The sequence below is a fragment of the Physeter macrocephalus genome, chromosome 10, assembly GCF_002837175.3.
Source record: "Physeter macrocephalus isolate SW-GA chromosome 10, ASM283717v5, whole genome shotgun sequence".
In the NCBI taxonomy this organism is placed as follows: Eukaryota; Metazoa; Chordata; class Mammalia; order Artiodactyla; family Physeteridae; genus Physeter; species Physeter macrocephalus.
Window position 1 is genome coordinate 8,324,874 of NC_041223.1, and position 16,531 is coordinate 8,341,404.

Consider the following 16,531-nt stretch of genomic DNA (forward strand, 5'->3'; position numbering starts at 1 on the left):
AAGCTCTATCTAGTACAAATAATATATCTAATATCTATCTAATGTCTAATATCTCTCTATATAATATGTATCATATAAATATATACACACACACACACTCAGCATTATATTCCATTCATCTTCTAAAGTATAATCACTTTTCCTGGTTGGAAATAGGTTCAAAAATTAATACATCGTGACTAGACCACCAAATCTTTGGCTTTCTCTTGGCTACGTACACTACTTAGTCATTTAACATAAAAAATTTTTGTGACTCTATTAATCTACCACTAACTAGAAATGGCATTCACCAGTGGCCTTTTTAGCACAAAAATTATTTTAACCTTATGGTTTTTCCTCCATCGCTATTGCAAATGAATGTAAAAACCAGAATAGCCTAAGATCATGGCTTAAGACAAAACACGTGCACTTTGTTACACACAGAGGAGCTGGACGGGAAGCAGTGCAGTGTCTGAAGGCTGTCTGGAGAAGAACCACTGTGTGCAAGGCAGCAGACAAACGTCCACCACTCTACACGGGACCCTTCCTGCTGCTACTCTTCCTGGATAACAGCAAGACGGTAAGACTTTTCCCAAGATGGACCCACATCCCCTGTGCGTGAACAGAACATTCATGAGACAAAGCAAAACACAACTGGCGGGGGGCAAAGAAGGAAACAGAAGCTAGGAACATTCCAAACACAAGTTAAGACTCTGAACAGATGAGAGGTGAGGTCCTACTGTGCGTCTTACACAAATCTGATTTGTGGGCAATGTGTACCACACTCGAGATTAGCTAGACTGTCATACAACAGTCTACCCGTCAGCTACAAAAGAGGTCAGCGTTCACATATGTCCGAAAATACAATCGTTCAAATAAATACACGTCTCTTCAGGGCCGGAAAAACCATGTCTCTCATATAGAAAATAAAGACAAAGAAAGAAGGAAAGGTACCTTGATGCAACAACTTTCTTCTGTTTTTCCAAAACAGGATCCACCCAGGCTACCAGCACAGATTGGGACGATATTACCCGGACATTGATGTCTTCAGGTACATCCAGTTCATCCTCTTCTGCAATGACAGTTGTGTACATGGAAAGGCTGTCCCAAACAGTAGGCTCTGCCCTGAGTCCCTCTGGTCCCCAGAGTTTATTTTTCTAATTGCTTATGCTTGAGGTAGATAAAATGAAATGAATAGAAAGTCAAGCAATTATTTGACTGGTCAATGCAGAAAACCAGAAGTCCCCACCCTTCCTCTTCTTAAACACATTCTAAGCTGCCTAACCCAATCAACATAAGAACAGTAGCACAAAAGGAGGTGCTTTGCCCTTGGTCAGAGAGACTCCAGATCACTCACCGTTTTCTCAGTATACGCTGTGAGTTTCTGGGAAATAATGCAATTTTTACAGGAGGCAAAAGTTTAGCGGAAGGAAGGGTCAATTCAGAGCATTTCCTGCGCAATCGTGGCATGAAATAATTCTAGCTCAACGATTGCACGAGTCACGTTGAGTCCGAGGTCCTCACAATTTAGAATCTGTGCTTCCAAGGCAGATTAAAAGTAATATTCAGACAGAAAAGAGAATTCAGTTTGCCAGTTTCCAGTGGAATACAGTAAAGTCACAGAGTTTGTAGTTTTTGTTCAATCTGTAACACTGAGGCTCACAAGATGTCTTCAGTTTTGCTTTTAGTCTCTTGGAGTTTTTTGGGGTTTTTTTTGTTTGTTTCAGGGATCATGTTTCAAAAGGATGTGGCTTTCACTACAAGTAGGGGAAGGTGGAAATATGTAGCCTGTTAGAAAAGTGATACAGGGACTTCTTCTAGAGCAGCAATTAGAGAATTTAAAAAGTGAAACAACATACATGTGGGATTTTTCTTATACAACGTACCATTATAATAATTATCAGTATAAAAGTATAATATATAGATATATGCTATATTATATAATTCAAATAAATTGTAAATTCATGAAAATCACCACGCTGTACGTTCCCTCTTTAAATTAAGGCACATGATCCAGAAAAGGTATATTTGTTACTATATGATTGGTATAAAAAATATCTGTTGAATGGATGTGGAAAAAAGTATCCCTTAGTAAGTAACCAATGACCAGGCTACCAGCAAGACACTATTACAATTTTTCTCACTCTTCTCAATGCTATTTTTAGGCAATTTTAGCTGAAGTAAAGTTTGAGTGCGTCTCCTGCGTGCTGCCCCCCTCCACACCTACTCTTCTTTCTCTCCCTTTGTTCCCAGTCTCTCACCAAGGGCAGTTTATGCCTGGATCAGACTGCGCCTGTTAAATGGAATAAATGCTCGGCACTCCTATCATGACAGATCTGAAGCCATTCAAACATGCACAGAGATAGATTTCATCACAAGAACACTCTAGCCTCTGAGTAGAAAAGAAACACACATGCCTCCAAAACGTGACCAAGTCTGCCCTGCTGTTTCCTTTTATACTCAATAAAATCCATGTGCATTGTCGCTCAGCCAGCATCATTTAGAAACAAACAAGCCCTCGACCATGGCTTGACCAGACGCGTCCTTGGAGACCTACCTGAAATCTTCCGCTTTGTCAGGGCAGCCCTGTAGACGGGCTGACTCTGCCCCCGGGAGTTCAGGGACTGCAGGGAGACCACGTACACTGACTCGGAGGCTGTGGACCAACAAGCAGAGGATGAGGTTCTGCAGCTGGTTTTCCGGAAAGCACACCCCTGCTCGTCTGTGTTCCTCTCCCCTCCTCATCTCTCCTGGGCATTCCTACTTATTCAGGACAACTACAGATGAGACCAAGAACGGTAGGAACTAAACTCAAAAAGAACACGATTTATGTCAGGAAATGTGGAAGGGATTTTTACCTATAATTCCTGAAAAATGGGTTTCTAGCTCATTAGCATCAAAGAAAGATGAACAATGTTTAAAAAAGAAATGAACGGTATATTTACCCACACAATTCCCTAAATTTTTTTTACCTCCAAATATAGAGGAGGGAATGACTCTGTTTTTATTTGTCATCAGAAAGAAGGGAGAGAGACAAGAAGAGCCAGTGCACCAGGCTTGCAGCCCAGATGGGATGCTGTGCCCTTCGAACTAAAATCCTCAGAACGGGGTCTCTGAAGATTAGCTAAGGGCAAATGGAATAGTTTAAATTCATCCTTTATTTCTGGATCGTTCTTTCAGTTAGTTCACCTCCACCCCACCCCCGCAAATTGTGCATTGGGCCCACTAATGTCCAACTTAACCGAAACTTGAAAACTTTATTTGGAAACAAATTACAATAATGAACTTACAACTCTCAAGTGCTGTGGAATCACGGAGTCTGAGACCCCAGTGAAACCTCGGCTAGCTTCCAATTTGACCTTCTTAGTTTACAAATAAGGACATAAAGCCATAAAAATGGATTGGTTTGCTCAAGGTCACACCCCTAAAAGGACTCATAATCTTCCCTAAATCTAAAGCTCCTAATGCCCAACTCCAGGTTCTATCGACCTAGTTTCCTGTAGCAGCCTCGATCAATTCAAGAATAAAAATGAGGCAACCTGACATACTTCTAACGCAGATAGTCATATCATCAGGTAATACCTCAGCACGTTAACAAGGCGGCACTAAGACCCTAAAGGAAACTTCTAACACTGGTGTCCTGCCTGCAGGAATTGCAAACTTTCCATATGGCAGTGGGAAAATAAACCTGTCATTTTTACAAACAGCATGTCAAGTTAAACATAAAAGGAGACCCATGCTCAGAGATACTCACACTGAGAGCCCTGTTTATGTAAAGTAAACTTCTGTAGTCTAATCACATTTCAAGGGAAGGGGCAATACTTGACAACCTGCTCCCTCCCGTGTGTGTGTGTGTGTGTGTGTGTGTGTGTGTGTGTGTGTGAATACACACACACATAGGGCAGGTGAAACTCATACTGTGACATGAGTAAATTATTTAGACTGAGGGTCTCACGTCTTATTCTGTCAGAGAATTTTGAAATATATGTTTTCACAAAAGGGAAGAATCAAGTTTTTAACGCTTGAATTCATAGAACATCAAACGAAGCTTCTCAACATTGGAGTCCTTTCAGGTCTGTTCATTTCTTGCTGCTACTGGCAAGTACACCAAATGTCAACAGAGAAAAAACTCTGCCTTTCAACCTCACAATCCAGGAACATGTATAAATAACTAAATGTGATATATGCACTACCAAATGTAAATTAGATAGCTAGTGGGAAGCTGCCACATAGCACAGGGAGGTCACCTTTGTGCTTTGTGACCATGAGAGGGGTGGGATAGGGAGGGTGGGAGGGAGGGAGACACAAGAGGGAAGAGATATGGGAACATATGTATATGTATAACTGATTCACTTTGTTGTAAAGGAGAAACTAACACACTATTGTAAAACAGTTATACTCCAATAAAGATGTTAAAAAAAAAAAAAAACTAAATGTGAAAAGCAGTGGCTTATCATTTATCAGGAACCACCAAGAAAAGAATAATTTCCCACAGTTGACTCTTCTACATATCTGCGATGCGTCTCTTAAAGTTCTTGGATTTGCCGAACGCCCAGGTTCTTGACTTGCTGAGCTCTCCAGGTCAGCTTGGCCCGAGATGATCTCGAGGAACAGTCTGCACCGCGGTAAACTGGAACAATGGATTCACACGTACTGGGTCTGGTCTCTGTGCCGTGTTAAGCATTGCACGTCAATTCTTCATTTAGTGCCGACAAAGCCCCACGAGGAAGCTACTCTCGCTGTTTTCTTTTCACAGATGAGGAACCAGCTCAGTGGGGTGAGATGACCCCAAGGTCATGGCCTAAATGCAGGACTGGTCTCACACCCAGCTCTGTGTGCCTCCAAACCGCAGGCTCTTACTAATGCCGGTGAGGGACCCCGGGCCTGAGAAAGCACCTGACAGCTGGGTATGCACCAGTCCATCTCTTTTTCATAGAAATATAATCAGGACACAGTAGTATAAAAGCACACTTCTTTCTGTGCTCCTGATTATTGAATAAAGGGTAGAAATAAAATTTCCAAAATGACGGCAGCGTCACCAGCCCAGGGACCACAGGACCCCAAGCCCCACCCCTCCCTGTCAGAGCCACCGTTTTCCCATCACTTCCCAACCTCGGTGTAATGTGGCAGAAACTCCTTCTGAAGGCCCGTGGAAACTTTCTGGAGGACTCCAAATGTACACCTGCTCATTCTTCGCTACTGTCCGGCTCCCACCTCACCCGGGCTGGCTACCTCCTCTCCCTCTGTATTCCCATGCCCCCAGGGACTCCTCTGACCACAGGGTTCAGCACTGGCGCCCTCCCTCCCTCCGCAAAAGGCCCAGAGCTTCCCGCCTCCGGTGCCTGCCTTTCCCTCTCCAGCTGCTTTCACAACAGTGAGCGCTACGCACTCTGGGTACCGTCTGCCCTGGTGAGGGACGGCCGGGGAGCTGGTACCCAGCGTGGTGCCTGACCTGGAAGATGCCCAGGAGGACATGTTTAGTGAATGACTCCGAGGGCGGGGTTTCTGCTGACAGGACCACAGGCCCACCACTTTTCTCCAAGTTTCCTTAACATTTGGCCATTCCGTGCAGTACCACGCTTTCAGTGGCATCTCGGTCATCAATGGAATTAAAATCCTATGCAGGATAAAACAAGGAGACAGGCATCCCCTAACAGGGCAGGCCACGCCGACATCCACGGGGATTCACATCATATCCCATCCTCCTGGCCAGGATGGAGCAAGTGTCCAGTGAGACCTCCTCCTCGAGGTGACCACTTAGATCGTTCACAATGGCGAGTCCAACGCTTTTTTTTTTTTTTTTTTCCAATGCTTTTTATTTGGTGAAAATTCCTAAGCTAGCAGGTTGTATTGGAAGCCCCAGAGTCCTGAGCTGTCGGTTCAGGCCAGGATCAGGGCCCACCACTGACCTCAGTTCCAACATTTGCTCAAGTTCAGGAAGCAAAAAAAAAAAAAAAAAGAAAATCCTTTTGCTACACTCAGGTGAGCCAGGGGTTCACTACTGAGAAAACAAAAAGTTAACAGAACCGGTCAGATGAAAAATTTGTCGACACCAAAGGACATTTTAATGTGTGGTGTCTATGAAAGATGCAGAGCAATGAAAACTCTCCACTTACAAAAGCTCTCTCTACAGTATCAGAAATGCAAAACTAGTGACTACTTATCTGCTGATACCCTGGGTAGAATTTGGCCTGAATCACCAAAACAGAGCCACTTAACCTGCACAGTACAACCACTCGAGGCAAGGGGTAGGCCCGGGAATGAATGAATGAATGAAGAGTCCCCAAATTATTCTGTGGCTCCAGGTGTGAGCCTCTAGCTCTGGGTCTCACTGCTAATACCGAAGCCAGGCTTCACGAAGCATGGACGGCTCGGATTTCTCCATTCGCCCCCACGATCCCTCGTTTTCGTGCAGCTTTGGAGCAGACAGGTAGCTGGTCTCTTCTGGCTGGAAAAAGTCTGGAGTCTATTTTGAGGCTTCGACGCCATGCCTGGCTCACTGCTGCCTGTGCCACCACGAGGAGACCCCGTAAAGCCCACAGAACGCCAGGCTGACCCTGTGCATTGACCACCCAACAGACTTTTCCAACAGTGGGTGTGGGAGCAGAGCAGTGAAGGTAACTTCCGAGACTCTTTCAGGGAGCGAGTCCGGCCTGGCCTCCCGCTCGGTGTCTCCACCAGCTCAAATCTGCCCAGGTCAGTCTCCAGCCCCTCACTGCGTAGGCCGGGAGCCAAGCCACGCCTGATGACCGCGTCTCGAAGAGGCCCTCGTTCCCACTGGAGTCTTGGGAAGGCCCAGTAAACCACACCCTCTTCCTTGCCTGAGCACCGATCTAATTAGACAGTGAACAAGAATAAGCAGTGGAGGCCAAAATATCTATGGCTCTTACAGACTAAGCTGGAGAACACGGGGCAGGTGTACGTTCTAACACCAAAGCCCAGAGTCAGACAGACCTTGCTGCCCCAGGAGCCCTGGGCCCTCCACGACTCGGGCACAGAGGGGCAGAACAGAATGTGTACTCTGCAGCCTGGCTTCCCCCAGAGGAGGCGATAGGGAGGGCCCGAGCCACGCTTGCCCAGCGCCTCCTGCCCAACTCATCACGTAGGTAAGGGGGCATGAGGGAAGGGAGAGAAGCAGAAGTGCTGCACGAGTGTTGCAGTGTCTCCACCCCCAATGAAGCGCCAGGCGTGAGGGATCATTGCTGCGCCCCTGGGAGCGTGGTCCGGGTCCACTGTCCAGGCCTATCGAGGGGCAAGGCCAGCAGAGGTCAGGCCTGGAACCAAGCAACCAAGCACATAACCTCTCCCGGTCACAGCCTCCACGGCCTGTGCTTTGATGCTTCCTTCACCCAGTGAGGGCTTGCAAAGAGGAAGGAGGGCAGCCTTGGTCCGCAGGCTCCATCAGCTGCCACCACATTTCATCTCGATGGGACGCAAGGTCCAGTATCCCAGGATCTAAGATGCAGCTTAGAGAGCAAAATGATGAAAGCAGAGCCGAGATGGAAAAGCATTAGCCCCGCCCCCTCACGTCCAGGAAAATGACCCAGTGCCACTGGGTCAGGAAGCCGCTAAAGGGCACTGGTTGGGCAGCCTTGTCCCACCACTAACAGAAGGTGGAAAGAATGGAGGCATGGACGGAGGATAGAACAGAGAATGAGTTTTTGAATAACTGTAATACCTGGAAAATGAACGTTACAACTGAAATACGACGCTCTGTCACGAACAGACTTCAAAATCGTGAAATGACAGCCAACGTCATTAAAACATCGAATAGCAATGAACATGAAACTCACCTAGCTTTTTAATTTCGTGCGTTCGCTTATCCCTCGTCAGTGGAACATAATTCATCTTCCGGCCACTTTCTCCGTAGCCCAGAAGGAAGCCCCGTGATCTGCGTGGACTCTTAGCTCCAGACAGGTGAGGCGCCTTCCACGCCACGGACAGCTGGTCGTTGGAGGGGCGGACTCGGACCCGCAAGGGCTTGTTGGGCACGTCCTTTTCTTAAAGAGGACATGACACAGAGACCATTAAACAGCAAACCCTGGAGCTCACCATCAAGGATGGAAAGCGTATCCAAAGACTGGCCGCCACAATTAGCAGTTTGGCTTAAAACATCCATTTTTGGTAACCAGTTCTAGGAAGAACATCCTTCCCCCAAGGGCATCGACACTCTGTGTCCACGTTCCTCCCCACCGAGAGATCTCAAGGACTTAAAGTGAAAACATACTGTGTTGTGGGACTGCCAGCCAGAAATCTTGGATGTTTTACAATGTTCCTTTTCATCTATTTCCTCTTGCCCCATTAAAGCCAAAACTATATATCTTCTAGTGAAAGCAAAAGGTCAGCGTGAAATGTAGCAAACACTTTCATGCTATTTTTAACTGTCCTCCTGGAAGCTTTTCCACTATACAGTTGAAAAAAACGGGCTTTTTTGTCTTTATGGTGAATCACTAAGAACTAAATCCGCTTTCTGGTCTTGATCTTAATTTCTCTTACACGTCCAAGTCTTGCCCCTTCAGACAAACCCAGCTGCTATTCCCCGTGTCTGCTGTTGCCTTCCTGCTAAATGAGTCCATTTAGAGAACTCTTCTTACTAAACTGAAAATCTCAAGAATCGCTCTAGGGACTTCCCTGGTGGCTCAGTGGTTAAGGCTCCGTGCTCCCAATGCAGGGGCCCCGGGTTCGATCCCTGGTCAGGGTACTATATTCCACAGGCATGCCGCACCTGAGACTCAGCACAACCAAATTAAAAAAAAAAAAAAGGATCTCTCTCATTGTTAACGTTCTCAAGACAAGGCATTCCAGTGGCCAATACTTAGTGTTCAACGTTTTGCTTTTACATCAACTTAGAGCTGATAAGCTTGGGAACAAGGGCTATGGACCATGTGACAACTACACTGCCTGGTTCTGACAGTGGGCTACATTTCTGGGGATCCAGTTACCTAATGAGTTTCCGTATATCAACCCCGCCATCAGTTCTGACTAATTTTATTAAACTGGAAAATTCCCACCTAAGCTAACATTTCAACACTAAGACAAAATACAAAAACGAATGTCATGAGTTAGTGAGTTTCAATGGCACAGTGAATAGCCATTGGAGATGGTTATTCCGAAAAGCCAGACACCTGGCTCCAATGTCTTGAATCGAACCAAAAGGAATATCCTTTTGAATATTAGCTGGAGCTATCTAATCAGTCACTGGGCACCGCCATTCCTAAAGGCTACTAAGAGAATACCATATAATGGTTCAACAGATATTTTCCCCAGTACACAAAGTAGAGATTACTGAGATTTTTTTTTGTTTTTAATCCAATAATGTAGTCAATGAACTAACTATACAAAACTTTGTCTTGCACCCTGGTGATGTGGGTGTAACCACTTTCTCTGGGGTTATACTACAATTTCAGTTTTATTCCAAGGTCAGGGGTAGGCGCTCCATTTCAAGGTCTAGCCTCTATAAAAATTAGGGACCTCCAGGCAATTACGGAAATGACAAATATGCTTATCTCTATAATTCAAAAGAAAATAATTTGCCCAAAGTGTCCAGTACCAATAGCCCAAGTCATTAATGGCACAGCATTGATGAATCGAATGAGTTCCTGTCTTAATCCTATGAGCTGATTACTCTTATGAGTTCCCTAGTGGGAATCTCTTGTTACATACTCATAACAACGTGACGTCCAGTGTTTCTAGAAAGGTACAGGCTGGCAAATCTTGTTAAGTGTTGTGGGGGACGGTGGACATGGATTTTCTCCATCAGCATGTGTCACTGCTGAACAGACTTTGTGTGGGGCTAGGGTAAGAATAGTTTTTTAAACACAAATAGGGAAAATATCTTGTGAAAAGCACTTATGGAGAGCAAAATCTGGAAAAGGAGCAGCGTGTTTAGTCTCAATGAAGCTTTGGTTTGGTTTTTGAAGTCAGCACATTTTTGGAGGACATTCCTCAGAACAAAATACACAACCGAGTTTAACTTTTCAAGAATGGAGTATGTGTCATTTTCAGATTTATGCGAAGTTATGAAATAAACTTGACATGAGCCATAAGCAGGGGAACAGAGGTCGGGAGAAGAAATTTTAAAGCAAGCAAAAAACCTTGCTCCATTCTCCTTACATCTTCTAAGTCATGTTTTACCCTGCGTGCCCCTGATACAAACTATCACCACCCACAAAACTGTTTTAACAGAAGCCCCTCTCACGAGTGATGCCATGGCCTCTCCGAGGTGAACCCCCTGAGGTTGGTGTTTGGTTCCAGAGTGTCCAGCTTTGGGCAGGGGTCAGGGCTGTGTTTTTTAAAAAGTCTATAAGGTGAAAATGATCTCTGCCAACAACATACGATGCTTATTTTACTTTTAAGAAAAGCTCATACCTCCTCAAGGGAACCTCAGTGACACGGGGGTGAGAAATGACTCCTGTTCAGGCTGCCACAGGCCATTTGCTCTGCTCGCTTTCCCAGTGGGACTGGCAGCTTCCCCCCAACCAACCTGGCTACCACAGCCTATCTCCCCAGCGGCAGCAGGAAACGTGGCGGGTGTCCGCGGTGCTGTCACCGACTCGGTCAGCCTCAGGGCTGCCTTCCACAGCTCTTGTTCTAAAGCCCCATGGGACACAACCACGCTCCCCTCCACTGCAGAAGGCAGCACATCAGCGTGCGACTTCCGGGATGATCTCCAGCAAAATGGGCAAAGTTACCGAAAACACATGCGTGGGTCTCACAAGAGTCAGCTAAAAAATAAATTACTGACCAGAGATGGCATTCCCCGCCCTGTGGCTCTGTCCCTGTCCTGGGACCCTTCCAGCCTCCCATTTTACAGTGGAACCAGCGTCCGTGGAGAGCACGCTTTTACTGGCGGACCTTGGGGAGTGTTGTAGGGCTGGGCTCCAGGACAAACAGCCCCTGACACTCAATAGCAAAATTCCGAACAAACAGTAATAAGGAAAAAGACCACTGGAATGCCCCAGAATGACAGGGTCCCTGAGGAGGAGGAAGGGGTGAGGTTCCAGGAACAAGGAGCTCGGTCCCAGACGGCACGGGTTTTTGCCTGAGGTCCTGACCCACGCCAGGCCCGCTGAGCGTCGGCCATGCCACCCCCTCGGACTGTACAGGCTTTCCCCCAGGCTCCAGCCTGCTGTCTAACCCTCCACTCCAGGGTTCGAGAACGAAGCGAGGCCTGCTGAGCAAGCTTTGGGAACAGGGCTGAGGCCAGTACAGCCAACCACACTGACTGCTCTCTACAGAACCTCCCAGTTGGTCACGAGCTCTTGCATATGGTTCATTTTAATCGTCCTTCCAACGTTTCCCAGGTGAGCAGGGTCGATGTCATGATCCCCACGAGAAAACTGAGGTTCCGGGGGTGAAGTAACAGACCCAAGGCCACACGGCCAAGTGCCAAGCAGAGGCCTGTATTCAGCCACTGATGCCAAGTTCCCTTCTCGCCCACCTACGCCCCTTCCATTCGTGCTCTCCCCTTACCCACGAGCCGCCCCACCAAACACCCAACCTCCTCTGCTAACGAATGTGGGACAAGGGTTCTGAGCTGGACAGGCCCCCTTCCGAGGGAGAGCATACTGCCTCGCGCAGTGGGCACTGCATTTGCATGGAGGCGTTTTTTTTAATGAATCAGACAGTATACTCAGCGGGTAGCTAAGGAACCAGAGAAGGCCCCTCCCCCAAGACTGTCCCAGACAACTGTCCCCAGACTGTGCAGAGGCCACTGTCACTGGAAACCAGAGTGAGGTGACAATGTCACCCCTCAACACACAGCCCTCCATCCTGCAAATCTCTGAGTTTAGAAAAGCCAACCACAATTTTTTTCAAGTACTTTCAAATTTTCCTTCCTTTAAAATTCTGGTGATACATACTTTCAACAGCTTTTATAGATCTTTTATAGATCATCTGGGAGTCCTCTTTTAAGCTGATGCGCACACGAAGAAAAACTATTCATATGGTTCAAATTCACTTGCAAGGAGATTATCTGTTTTCTCTAAGCCATATGTGATAGCCTCACAGAAGCCTTCTGAAAATTTTCTAATAAATCCCTGTAAATCTTTTATCTTGAAAACAGGAAGTCACGGTTGCCAAGAGTAGAGTCAAGTTCACATCCACTAGTGCCGAGTGTATTTTAAACTTGGCAGGACACACTCCGTCCATCGCTCTGGGTACCACATAACCAGGTAGATGTTGCACGGAACGGGTCGATCACAGAAGACCTACAGTGATTACACACCATACACTAGGCAGGTCAGCTGGGTGAAACGATTACCGTGTAGATTATGATAAGTATCCAAAAGCCAGGCACAATTAGGACGTCTCTCCCAGGACTTCCCTGGTGGCGCAGTGGTTAAGAATCCGCCTGCCGATGCAGGGGACACGGGTTCTAGCCCTGGTCCGGGAAGATCCCACGTGCCGCGGAGCAACTAAGCCCATGCGCCACAACTACTGAGCCTGCGCTGTAGAGCCCGCGAGCCACAGCTACTGAGCCCACGCGCCCCAACTACTGGGGCCTGCGCCGCAACTACTGAGGCCTGCGCACCTAGGGCCCGTGCTCTGCAACAAGAGAAGCCACAGCAATGAGAAGCCCGCGCACCGCAACGAAAAGCAGCCCCCGCTCGCCGCAACCAGAGAAAGGCCGCGCGCGGCAACGAAGACCCAACGCAGCCATAAACAAATAAATGTATAAAAATAAATAAATAGAAGAATGTCTCTCCCGATTTGTATCACCAGCTGTGCAAATTGGCAAGTATTCTGAAATTGGAGGGAATTAAAATCTGTTTTCATCACAAAGAAAAAAAATCCAAAATTCAACGTGACGCTTTGCCCATTTACAATTCAATGCTTGGTTAAACGTGTCGTTTCTGAATGGGGCTTCCACAGGCTCAGAAGTAGCGGTCTGAATCTGAGTCTACCTCTCACTGCCTGTGTGATTTTGAGAATCCTCCCCGAACCTCAGTTTCCTCCTCTGTAAACTGGTGTCTAGCACACTGGGTTTTGCAACTGAATCCGCGTAAAGCATTTCACATCGTACTGGCATCTGTCAAGCGCACATTAAGTGCCTGTTGTGTCTGTGGTCGTGATAAAAATGAAATCGCCCACTTATCAGATTCAGTGGATGGGTGGGTGGCTCCTTCCAGAAAGTGAGCCGTGGGTGTATCGCAAAGCTTTTCGTGATGCCTGACACACAGCGGGCACTAAAAAACTGGGCTCCAAAGGACCAGACGTGAGCAAAAGAGATGGACTAATTGCCACAGCCTCTACGAATATGAGGCTGTCTCCATCCGGGTGACTTTTTTTGCACCACAAATAGAAAGCACTGTTCTCGCTGTCCTTGGCAGCATCTCAGTTACCCGTCACTGGGAGCGGGTCCCTCCTCTTCGTTGGCATGAAGGTGCACGGCCACTGCTGTCTGGCACCGCTTTCCCTGGCCTGGCCTCGGCCTGCAGGACATCCTCGTTTTCCAGGAGAACGTGAGGGACCACTCGGTCTAGAGCTTCGCAGAGTAAGGGGTCCTGTCCCACTTAAGGACCAACCTGACTCCCTCTGTGCTGGCGTCCAAGCTTTGAGAAGACGGTCCTTATCCTCATCCCGGGGTGCTCGCTGGCCTCCCACTCGCCCAGCCTCTGCCCCAGGCAGCCTCCCCGCCCTCCCCAAGCAGCTAGACCTCAGGGCCACCAGGGACACTGGTCTGAGGGCCCGCAAGGCACCGTCCTCAGGCCGCACTGTGCATCAGATCACCTGAGGGCTTGTGAAAACACGCCTCCCTCCCACGTCTATGTGTCTGGGTGAGATTCCAGAGCTTGTAAGTGCTTTGGATGGATAAGCATGATTAGGAAGAGGAGAGGGGGCAGCAGAGGGGGAGGGAAGATGCCTGAGAGGGGCTGACATGCGCTGCCTCAGCCGGAGGAGACAGACACGCGCTTTGCTGCCCTCACTCTGAGTCTGGGTCCCCCCCCCCGCCCCCCGACACGGGGCAGACCAGCAACACCTCACGGCCTCTGTCTGCCAAGGGCTCCCTCTTCCTGGCTGAATTCTGACACGTAACCCTCCTGCGACACCTCTGATGAGTCCCAAAGCTCTGCAGGACCTCAGCACGTCTAACGATGCACCGCCTTGTTGTCTGTTTGGACAGGCCCAGCTAGTTAACCAGGAGAAAGGAAATCTCACGGCTTCATTTTAGGAGAGTGTCTGTCAGAGCGTCACCAGCCTTCCTAATCTACCGGGTCCCCACCAGGTACGACATTTGACAAGCATCCTCCCAATAACCCAATAAACACCCCACTGACAGACACTAAACCTGAGGCTCAGAAAGATTAAGGGGGACTCTTGAAGCCGGGCAGCAAGAGGCACTAAGCTGGCACCGGAACCCAGGCCTGTCGGAGCTGTAGCCCTGGCTCTCTGCTCTGTTATCCCGAAACCTGCGGTGGCTGCAGCGTTGGCGCCGCCGGCAGCGCGCTGTGGCATAAGCGTGGCGCGCGTCCGGGACGAGGTCCCCCTTGGTGCTTCACAGACACCTCTGGTGAAGGGCTGGTCTGCAGAGCCAGACATCACCATCTAAGATTTTCATGCCGTGAGTACCCCTGCTTCAGAAGATGCCAGCTACGTTCCTTCCCAAGGGCCTGGCTGCTCTCCAGGAGAGGCGGGTCCATTTGTTCCGTCAGAATCCACTCATCGCGCTCTTGTCTTACATTCACCCGTGTTTCCGTCTCCGAGGAGCGACCATCTGACGAAGAGCCAAGTACTTGGTCAGCTACCCCAATGGCCTGGCTGCCTGACTCAGCCCGGGAGGCTCTGTGGACACCAAGGGGAGAATCTCAACGTCCTTCAGAGACACCAGAACGGCACCCCGAAACCATCGCCTGGGGTCAGTCCATCGCTGCTGCTTTTTGAGGGGTTGGGAGAAGAGAGAAGGTCTCGAAAGAAAAAAGAAAACCCAAAAAACCTTGATCTCCCCGGAGCGAATCAATGCCAACTACGAATAATGTTAAGGATTGGGAAAGCCTCTTATAAAGCATTTAAAACTACTTTTAATACAGACAAACCTAAGCGCCCTCAGTTTAAGACTTCTGCCGCGCCCTGTCCAGGTTTCACAGAGACTCCTCTTTCCTGCTTCCTAGGATCATGCGGGGACAGCCAGGCTGTCACCAGATGAGGAAGCCACAGGGAATCCTACTCAACATGGGGTACAGAAAGGGACGGTGCAGTCAGAGGCCAACCCCACAGGCTGGCACAAGGCTGCCAGCATCTGTGCCCCCAGTGGGGTCCTCAAAATCCAGCAGGACTGTCTCAGAAACAAAGCAAATGCTTCAGCCAACCCGGGACCACTCCATTCCAGCCATGTTGTTTTGTCTGGCTGTTTGTTTCACAAAAGTGCTGGCTCACTTTACCACTGAACAGAGCTCCTCAAACGCTTCACCAAGGTTTATGTAACAGCAAAGAAAATGAGCTCAATCCCCAGAAGCCTGGAGCATGGCAATTTAGCCCCAATCTCGGTTTTATCTCAAAATTGCATCTGAATTTTATAGACTACTCTACAATATTTTGGTGTTTGTTTTAAAGTCAAAAATAACATTTTAAACGACCGGCCATCAAGAAACCACTTCCCGTCGGATCTGCGTCGTTTATCTCATGCCCTCCTGGACCCCTGGCAGTGCCACGTTCTCCCGAGTTCTGAGAACCCAGTTTGAGAAGCCCCAAGAATGACCGGTATGTCAGTAGCTTCAGGATGTCATCCAAAAATGTCAGTCAGTGTCTGACTCTGACCCCAGCGGCGCTGTGCACATCAGTGAAAATTACACCATCAATGTCACCGCACAGGACTGAGGCTGCGAAGGCCAGGTCGCCCCATGATGGCAGCCAGCAGCACGTTAACGACACAGGCAAACTCTGCACAAGCGGGCGATGATGCCGTGCCCTACTACCAGAACAAGAAATCAGCAGTCCTATAACTGTTTGCATGGACGCATCCCTCAGTCTTACAGATCATAAGCCCTTTGAGGGGCGTCTCTCGCTACGTTAAGCCAATAATTTTTCTCCACCGCCACGAAGGCAGAGCTAAGGTCTCTGCGTCCTACCCGGGGCGGTGGCTCAACTACAAGCCTGGAACGGTGACACAGTTGCCGACGTGCTCGGCCACCTGCACCGGGGCCTAGGGTGAGCCCTTGCCTGGGCCCAGCTCACCCGCTCCCCATCCCTGGCCCAGCCTCAGCTGACTCAGGGTGGAAGGAAGGATGGGGAGCTCCTGCGGGCGACCCGCTGCAAAGCTTCCTCCGTGAGGGATGTGAAAGCACATCGTTAGAAGCGTCTGCTGGACCCATCTGGTGGTGCTTCAGTGTTCAGCCACGCTTCCTGAGGACTCAAGAGGGCCACAGAAAGCAAAGGAAGCAATCATCCTCTCCTGAGCGCCTTAACGGCTGAAATGTCCTCACCCCACAGAGGACACAGAGCCTGCTGGTCGATGTAAGCTAAGAGGAAGGGGTGTTAAAAATCCTAAGAAAAATTATTCAAAGCTTTTTTTTTGGTTTGGTTTGCTTTAGTCTAAAGCTCTTCTGCATTTGTT

The 16,531-nt window shown here is 48.5% G+C and overlaps 1 protein-coding gene across 2 annotated transcripts in view; it reads right to left on the reverse strand.

Annotated features, from left to right (window-relative positions):
- Positions 1-16,531, reverse strand: part of FNDC1 (fibronectin type III domain containing 1) — a 96,097-nt gene that overhangs the window by 44,633 nt on the left and 34,933 nt on the right. For both annotated transcript variants that reach the window (XM_007111972.4, XM_024122624.3), the window contains 3 exons: positions 7,773-7,979; positions 2,537-2,635; positions 934-1,051 (listed from right to left, as the gene is read on the reverse strand). In XM_007111972.4, the coding sequence (XP_007112034.2) occupies positions 934-1,051; positions 2,537-2,635; positions 7,773-7,979 (424 nt within the window). The remainder of the gene's footprint in view (positions 1-933; positions 1,052-2,536; positions 2,636-7,772; positions 7,980-16,531) is intronic.